At 38.1% G+C, this 8,585-nt stretch overlaps 1 protein-coding gene across 1 annotated transcript; it reads left to right on the top strand.

Annotated features, from left to right (window-relative positions):
- Positions 1–2,016: 2,016 nt before the first annotated feature.
- Positions 2,017–8,363, top strand: asb8 (ankyrin repeat and SOCS box containing 8). Its single transcript, XM_055049910.1, has 4 exons — positions 2,017–2,267; positions 3,676–3,852; positions 3,938–4,042; positions 5,668–8,363. Exons 2-4 carry the CDS (start codon positions 3,724–3,726, stop codon positions 6,301–6,303), a joined length of 870 nt encoding a protein of 289 aa, XP_054905885.1. The 5' UTR covers positions 2,017–2,267; positions 3,676–3,723; the 3' UTR covers positions 6,304–8,363.
- The last annotated feature ends 222 nt before the right edge of the window (positions 8,364–8,585 follow it).

Consider the following 8,585-nt stretch of genomic DNA (forward strand, 5'->3'; position numbering starts at 1 on the left):
AATATCTGGCAGCCACATTGTGGAAAGTAAAAAGCTTTTTTCCCATGCTATGTGCCAGCTGCCTGCGATCATAGTTCTAGGATAAAGTTTTTGATTTTTATTGATGAGAAATGCTAAATAATTTAGCTTGGGAAGCTTTTTGGCTCAGTGAAACTGGATTTTTGAGAAGCTGTAGAGGTTTAGTTGCCTTTGCTATATTGTTATTATAACCCTTCACTAGAAATGTGTGTGGGAGAATGTAATTATTTCTAGTCATAAATTTGAAAAGAGAGAGAGAGGCTATTGACAAGGCATCTTATCGGATTGTTGTTTTTTTTTTTCTTTTGTGCTTTAGGGTGAGTTTGCAGGTTTGTTTCTTTTTTTAATTTTGGAAAACAGGTTGACGTAGAACATGAAGTTTGACTCACTGTATGTATTGCTTTTTGAATTTATTTATTTTAATTTTAACGCTTTTCTCCCAATCTTGGTAGGCTGGTTTCCCCAAAGTTGTGTGAAATCGCATTGTCAAAATAAAATCACGCATATGACATTTGTACACTGATCGAGATGTCAGCTGAGAGAAAAATACTTGATGCATTTACTTTGGGTTTGATACTGCAGTAAACAAATATCCAATCACTGGGGCTGTTTTTTTTATTTTTTATTTTTTTTTATTATTTTAATTTTCTATTGAGTATGAGCAGCTAGTGATCTAGTATAATTACAGAAATGCACTAACTTGTTTTTAAAAAGAATCGTACTCATGAGTAATGTGAAATAATTTTAGAAGCATATGGTCGATGTTGACAGGCTTGCAAATATCTACAGGAATTGCTTTCCCCCTCTGCAATATTCTTTGGGTTGTTTTTTTTTTGTTGTTTTTTTGTTCTGTTTAATTTGGATTGGGGTGGCAACAGGAAATGTAGTAATCGATCAACCAAGTGTTTGAGACACAATCTTAGAACTGTATAAAATGTCACCAAAAATAAATTATTTTGATTTGGCTTCCAAGTCTCACTTGTCTTAAGTTTGTTCTCAAGTGTTGTTGTTCTCGCCCACACACAACACAGTTTAGGGTTGCCTTATAGTTTTTTGGGGGGTTTTTTTCTGCATTTTTTTTTTTATTCAATCTGGTAATTCATACCTGAAGTCATCTACTTCTTTATAAGTCTATCTGCAAAGGCTTGTTGTGAAGTGTTTTAAATTTACTTGTCTGCTTTAAAAAAAAAACAATGCTGCATTGAATTTATGTTTTCAATATGGGGCTTTACAAAATAGGAAAATAAAAATACATTTATGGCTGTAGATGTATAAAATTCAAGAGGATTAATTATTCTGTGTGCTTTTAATATTTTTCGATGATGTAAAATTGTTGCACAGATTTGTGGTGTAGATGCTTTTGCAGAAAATAACGTGATCAAAGAAATATTTTTTTTATGTGGTTTTAATGTTAAAGGTTTATTTTTGTCATTTCAAATTTGAGAATTTGTTTCTTGAAGTCAATATTTCAATTGGCACATCTTAAAATTATCAAAATAAAACAGGCTTATTTGAATGCCTATGTATTTTCCATTTTTATTTTTAAACTGACAAATCATGCAAGGCATGCGCAATTTTTTTGCACAATTCACATTTATGTAGCATAAAAAAAACTGACATGTGCACCTTTTAAACATACATGGGAAAATATTTGTGGTTCTCTGAATTTATTTGATATTGGTAGTTTAATCACTTAAATTTTTAATGGACTGAGTAACAATATAACTAAAAACTGTTGGTACATACTTTAAATATTGTATTCTGGACTTTAAGTAATTGTCTGCATAAGTAATCCAATAAACAATGGGGGGGCCCAAGTTGACCTCTGCTCAAGGCCCTCTGTAATTTTTGGCCGGCTCTGTGTAAATGAACGTGGCTTCTTTTGGATATTGTTCTCATGTTAGTTTTCTAGTCATATCAATGTAAAGAGTGTATGCTATTCCTTTGGTAACCTGAACGTATCGCGGCATGCTCCTGTCGGTGGACGCCAGGCGCTGACGCCGTGGATATGTGTGGCCCACCATAGGACGCGCCATCCCTTTCTGAGCCAATTACATCCCTACATGCCGATCCTTTTCGAGACGTTTAACGATATCTGCGCTCCAGACGGAAACATCTGCCTGCAGTCGCCGTGACAGCTCGAGACGGAAGGTGTGGCTGCGTGACGGGTCCGTGTTTATGTCAAGCCGCAGCGGCAGCCAGCTGACTCTCCACGGCTTCTTCGCTCGATCTACCGAGGGCTGTAAACGGTACGCTCATTCCACCCGCGTCCGTGATTTATTTTTATTTTTTTGACAAGGTTTGCTTGCAAAGTATGTTTTGAAGCTTGTCTGCACGCCTTCGAAGGAGGTGTCATGTCTTTCTACATTTAGCTCTGGGTTTTTCTTCTTCTTCGTTATCTCCAAGCTAGCGTTAGCTGCTGCTAGCTAGCTGGTTGCTAGCCGGGATTTTTGTTTCGTTTTTCTTTTTTCCCCCCCTCTCCAAAGCAGACCTTCCGCAGCTTCTTCCGCCAGCTTACATGCGTTTCATCGTTAAAACTTTGATAAAGTATCGGTCAAGTGCCACTATTTTAATGTAAATCTCCGCCTATTGCCACGCATTTGGACGGTGCTGCGTTGCTACTGTGTATCTGGGTCATTTTACTAACTGTCGGCTGAAGTTTACTGAAAGGGCAGCAGCCATTGGAAACATCATACTTAACATGCAGAGATTCAACTAAAATAACAGTTGTTTATATATATATATATATATATATATATATATATATTATATATATATATAGATATATATATATATATATATATATATATATATATATATATATATATATATATATATATATATATATATATATAAACTAAGTACGCAGTCTTTCAACGAATTTACACCTCTATTTTCTCACATTTGAAATTCGACGTAATCTTAATTCTAACTATGCTCTATTCTTGTATGTTTAGTTTAGTTTACGCTTAAGTAAATTTTGTGATGATTTAATTGCAGTGTGCACCAATGTGCCTTTTGGCCAGGTCTCCCTCGAAAAACAGATTTTAACCTCAAGGGGTAAAATGACGGTTACATAAATGACAATAACAGTAATAAAAAAAAACAACTTAAGCATTTCAAAAATGTTAAAGGGGGGAAAAAAACTGAAGGAGTGATGTAAAAAAAATACACCAGGCAAAAAAAAATCTCTGAAATTTCTACAGTAATTTTTACATCTTTACAAGAAAAAGCTTGAATGTTCTCGATGTCAAAAAAATAAACAGCAACAAAAAAAAACAAAAACAATTTTACACAATTAAAGGCATAGTGTTGCATAAATCTGTAATATTAAATAATAAAAATTTTAAGCAATGTGCATCAGAGTGTTTTACAAAGTCTAGATGGTAAATGGGGAGGTTACCGGTTCAAATCCGTGCCTTGCATGCCTTGCCTGCACACGGCGGTCAAAGGTCATGGTGGCGCTGGTGCGTGACTGCCTCAGGTTAGCTGTAAAGCATCGATCCTTCTAAGTGGTGATGTCTTAAACGTGATCAGTTAGGACGCCCATTTAGATGAAATACTGAACAACCTGAGCGCTTATTACTAAGTTACTCCGTGATCTCATTATGTTTAGCAGCATGTAACCCAAACATTTTTTTAAAAATTGTCTTCCAGTGTGCCGAAGCGTCACCCCTCCCTGGGTGCCATGTTCCTCTGTTACACATGAGCTCTACTATGTGGTACATCATGCAGAGCATTCAGAGTAAATACTCCTTGTCCGAGCGGCTCATCCGCACCATCGCCGCCATCCGCTCTTTTCCACACGACAACGTGGAGGATCTGATTCGCAAGGTATGTTGCTTATCATGCATTGGCGTAAAAAAAGAAAAGAAAAGTCTCCTGGCTGTTTGACGTTTTCATGTCCGACCCTTCTTAGGGCGCTGACGTAAACCGGATGCATGGGACCCTCAAACCCCTTCACTGTGCCTGTATGGTAGCTGATGCTGACTGTGTGGAGCTGCTGTTGGAGAAGGGTGCAGAGGTGGGTTTATTTCCATGCATTTTAGATGCATATTCAACTCTCCAGATAGAGATCACTCAGGGAGAGCTGAGCCTGTTTGTGCTTGTTGATCTGAAGCAGTGCAGTACATCAAGATGTGGTTTTTGAGCTTCTCTGCAGTGGTTATTCGTAGCCCTGGAAAACAAGTGGCGGTTATATTTTAGCAGGTTTCCGGGTTCCTGCCCAATCTTGACTGGAAAAGTACGCAATTTGATTTTCAGCATTTTCCAAGTCTGATAAGGAAATGAAAGAAAATTGTTGATAGAAGAGGTTTCATACTGTATTCAACCAATCTTTCATTTCCACTCTGCTTTGGTTTTTGAGTTATGGACAGAAAAATCTTTTTTTGTTTTAATATATACATATATATATATATATATATATATATATATATATATATTATATATATATATATATATATATATATATATATATAGAAACTGGATTTTTTCAGTTTTGAAAATCAAAAACTTAGAGATGAGTTAAAAGTAGTTCAGACAAAACTTGTGGAATAGAAATAGCAAAATGTTGACAGAAGTGCTCTTATAATATCAGGGCAGAAGCAAATCCAGTCAAATGTGTTTAAATAGCACATCTAAAACCAACTCCAGCTCACCAAATTGATGTACATAATAAAAAAATTAACAACTTAACAAAAAAAATTGGCAAAAATAATCGATTGAAAAACAGCCAGCACACAGATGCCCAGCATAACTAGGATTAAAAGCCATAGAAATGAAAAGTGTTTTAAATGGAGGCTTGAACTGATCAATTTAGTACGTTGGTGTGAAACATGTGTCCTTAGTTTAGTGAAAACACTTCCGAACCGCAACATGCCTGATGTGCACGTCCTGTGATTTTATCAGCAACAATAACTACACATGCAAGTTTTCATTTGATTGTGTTCAAAGTTGGTTAATCTGTGTGAACGGACAAGCTATTAGTTTGTTTACTTGCTTCCTAACACACCACGGTTTGTCACTGAAAGCCAAAGGAAACTTCAAATGGCTTTTTTGGGAATTTAACTAGAGGCAAAATGCACTAAAAACGAAAGTTTTGCACGAGAAAATGTGTTAATTATTCTAACAAAGTGACTCAGAAATGAGACGCACTTTAGAAACAAAAACTCTAAACCCATTAAAGTAAGTTGAGGTCTATACTGTCATTAGTCTATTATTTACAAAGTAGGAATAAATTGTTGTTGTTTTTGCTGTCCATGCAGCATGGGAGGTAGTTTTCGTGTATTTATAAAGGTGTATTAAAGATGCACTTATAATTAAGATCTGAGCTGCCAATTCCAGCTTTTTTCTTTACCACTCTCATTTTTTGTTTGCATCAAGAGCTTTAACACCTAAGAGTTTAACACAAAGGAATTGTATTTTAAAGTTTAACTCCATGTATAAAATATATGTTTTTTTAATTATCTTAATGCTTTAATTTTAAGTAGATGAAATGCACACTATTGGTTTATAGAGCAAAAACAGTAAGGGTTCTTAGTTTTAATAAATTGCACAAAAACTAGAAATTTAGATTGTTTTTAGTTGTTGAAACCTGTCTTTCCAACAGCTAAACTTTTTACGTTCCTGCTGATATGATTCCTCCGTCAGGTGAATGCCCTGGATGGCTACAACCGCACGGCGCTGCACTACGCTGCAGAGAAGGACGAGAGCTGCGTGGAGCTGCTGTTGGAGTACGGCGCCCAGCCGAACGCGCTGGACGGCAACAAGGACACGCCGCTCCACTGGGCCGCCTTCAAAGACAACCCGGAGTGTGTGAGGGCCCTGCTGGAGAGCGGGGCCTGCCCCAATGCCCGGGACTACAACAATGACACGCCCTTGAGCTGGGCAGCAATGAAGGGCAATCTGGAGAGCGTCAAGGTTCTGTTAGACTACGGTGCCCAGGTCCATGTGACCAACCTGAAGGGTCAGACCCCTATATCCCGGCTGGTGGCCCTGCTGGCCCGAGGCCTGGGCACGGAACAGGAGGAAGAGTGCTTGGAGCTGCTTTGCCGGGCGGCAGGGCGCTTCGAGATCCGGCGGGCTGACGGCACCCTCCCCAAGGAGCTGAGCAAAGACCCCCAGCTGCTGGCGAGGCTGTCCAACATGGTGGCCCAGGCGCCCACGCTGCGCTCGCTGGCGCGCTGCGCCATACGGCAGAGCCTCGGAGTGCAGTTCCTCCCCACCGCCGTGAAAGAGCTTCCCCTACCTGAAACGGTTAAAGACTATCTACTACTGAGAGACTGATGACGGCGGTGGCGGCGGAGGATCCTCAGACCTCAGGGGCTGATGATTAAACAGCTCGTCATACCGCATTTATTGGCAAGTCGATACAGATGTTTGTCTTTTTTTTATTGTCTTGTATTTACACAACATCTGGACGAGGAGTGATTTAAGTGCAGACTGCTGTGTTTAATCAGTGTCATGTGAATGAACAAGGCAGGACTCGCACACTCTCAGCTAAACAGCTGTTGGGTTTTTCTTTGAAGTCTGGTAGCAAAAAGAAACAGAAAACCTCCCCGCCAAACTAAAGCATCAGATTTGCTCGACTTCCTCGTGGGAATAAACCAAGATCAAACAAGTCCTTTGATCACTTAGCTATGTTCTAAAAAGTTATTCATTAGAATATCTTAGAATGCTTATTATTACTCATTTTTGCTTGATTAGGTTTGTAAATGAAACTGTGTCGAACTCAGAAGATGGCTTTGTTTGAAAATGATAATAAACGTACAGTGACATGCTTTCAGCATGCTGGAATAACAAAAAGAAAAAATCCAGTTGATGAATGACGTTGTAATTACGAAGGTTTTCCAGCCCTTTTTGTGAGATGCTTCCCAGGTACAATATCTGGGAAGAGGAACCATAAGCTTTCAACTTCTCCACATTTCGCCACACGACAAACCACAAAATTTCGAAAGTAAATTATATTTATGGCGAGAAATCAATCGGTGCTTCAAAGTGGCTGTCTTCTTTACAATATAGTTCCAAGCTCATTCAGATTACATGGAGACCTTCTCTGGACATCTGTGTTCAATATCCTGCCTGAAAAGCTCAGTTGGATATAGGTCTGAACTTTGACTAGACCATTTAACACACGAGTATTATATTACAGTTATTTTCCTGCTGGAACGTGAACCTCTGCAGAACCCATTACCTCCCCCCACCACCACAGCTCCCCACACACATTTTTTATGAAATAGTGTCAGACATTTTGAGTTTGGTTAGTGCAGGTTTTTGCAGCAAAAGTTTTGTTTGTGTTGCGATCACTTTTAAGGATTTTAATAACAGTTTGAGGGCGGTTCGGCAGAGGCCAACCACACCCCTTCAACCTGGCCAAAGTCACTCAAAAATGATGTGTGATGTTTGTACGCAAAGAAATTTGGTTTCTGCTGAAAATATGAAGGTGTAAAAGGAAAAACAAAATACACCACTTTTGTCTTGCTGTGATATTTTTGTGTTTTTCTTTAATATCTTTGACACTATGATGGCAGAGAAAATATTTAGCTTCATTTAACTTCCCTCCAGTGCTCACATGAGCATGGATAATTTACCATCCATTTCACAATTATCTTCTGCTTTGTTATGGTCTGTCACATAAACTCCCATTAAAATACACTGAAATTTGTGGCTATAACGTGTTGAAATGTGGAAAAGTTGAAAGACGATAAACTCTTTTGCGAGGCAGTGTTGAAATAATTTGTATGATAAGTTTTGGTTGTGATTGGTCAGTGATATTCACTAAGAAAATAGCATTAAACACACTCACATCTATTTGGAGCAGGAAGGATTATACCAGATGGGAACAATTGTATTTATTTTGTAGCAGCAGAGTGATGCTGATTATTGCTGTTGGTTTCACTTAAATGTGCCAGGTAGTCTTCGGAATATGTTCAACGCTAACAAAAGTGGTATCACCACGCCTGCTGTCATGTTTGACTCTGTTTATTTGGGCTTTATTGAGTGTTTTCTTTTTGTTTGTTTCTACAATGGAGGTTTAAACTCGCTAAACTTTTTCAAGGGTGCTCACGGGTTCCAAAACTAAAGTCACTTTGTTTTAAATTCAATGTTTAAATGTTTTAAACCATGAAATGGCATGATGGGTAAGTTTTGTCTTTTGTAAAGCCACTCAGTGAGCTGGCAAAATGTGTTGGAGCTCTGAAATCTGACCATTTGTTAAACTTATTTTTTTCTGCCTGTTCTGTAAATATACATATAAATTAACCATACAATGATTTCTTGTGTATGCCTGCAAAGGCGCTTCTTTTCTTTGTTGAAATAATGCAAGTAAATGCCTTTTTCTTTGCCTGCCTGCCTTCTTCTCTTACCATTTTTAAACGCAAACAATTCAATTGCGATTGTGGTTTATTTCTGCCAGCTCACATTTACAACTCCCAACATTACGCCGTTAACTTAAACTCTTGACTCTTGACTCTTCCACGCTCTCCAGCAAATCCCTAAGAAAAGAACAATAATATATTTGCTCATAAATTTAATCCACATTTTGTCATTAAACACATTTTTCTTAAAGC

The sequence above is a fragment of the Poeciliopsis prolifica genome, unplaced genomic scaffold, assembly GCF_027474105.1.
Source record: "Poeciliopsis prolifica strain line A6 unplaced genomic scaffold, Auburn_PproV2 SCAFFOLD029, whole genome shotgun sequence".
Taxonomy (NCBI): domain Eukaryota; kingdom Metazoa; phylum Chordata; class Actinopteri; order Cyprinodontiformes; family Poeciliidae; genus Poeciliopsis; species Poeciliopsis prolifica.

Bases quoted from the DNA above. Each gene is read 5' to 3' on its own strand.
- asb8 (XM_055049910.1), top strand. From the start codon at position 3,724: ATGAGCTCTACTATGTGGTACATCATGCAGAGCATTCAGAGTAAATAC. The intron at 3,853-3,937 runs GTATGTTGCTTA...GACCCTTCTTAG, and splicing joins TGGAGGATCTGATTCGCAAG to GGCGCTGACGTAAACCGGAT. The intron at 4,043-5,667 runs GTGGGTTTATTT...TTCCTCCGTCAG, and splicing joins TGTTGGAGAAGGGTGCAGAG to GTGAATGCCCTGGATGGCTA.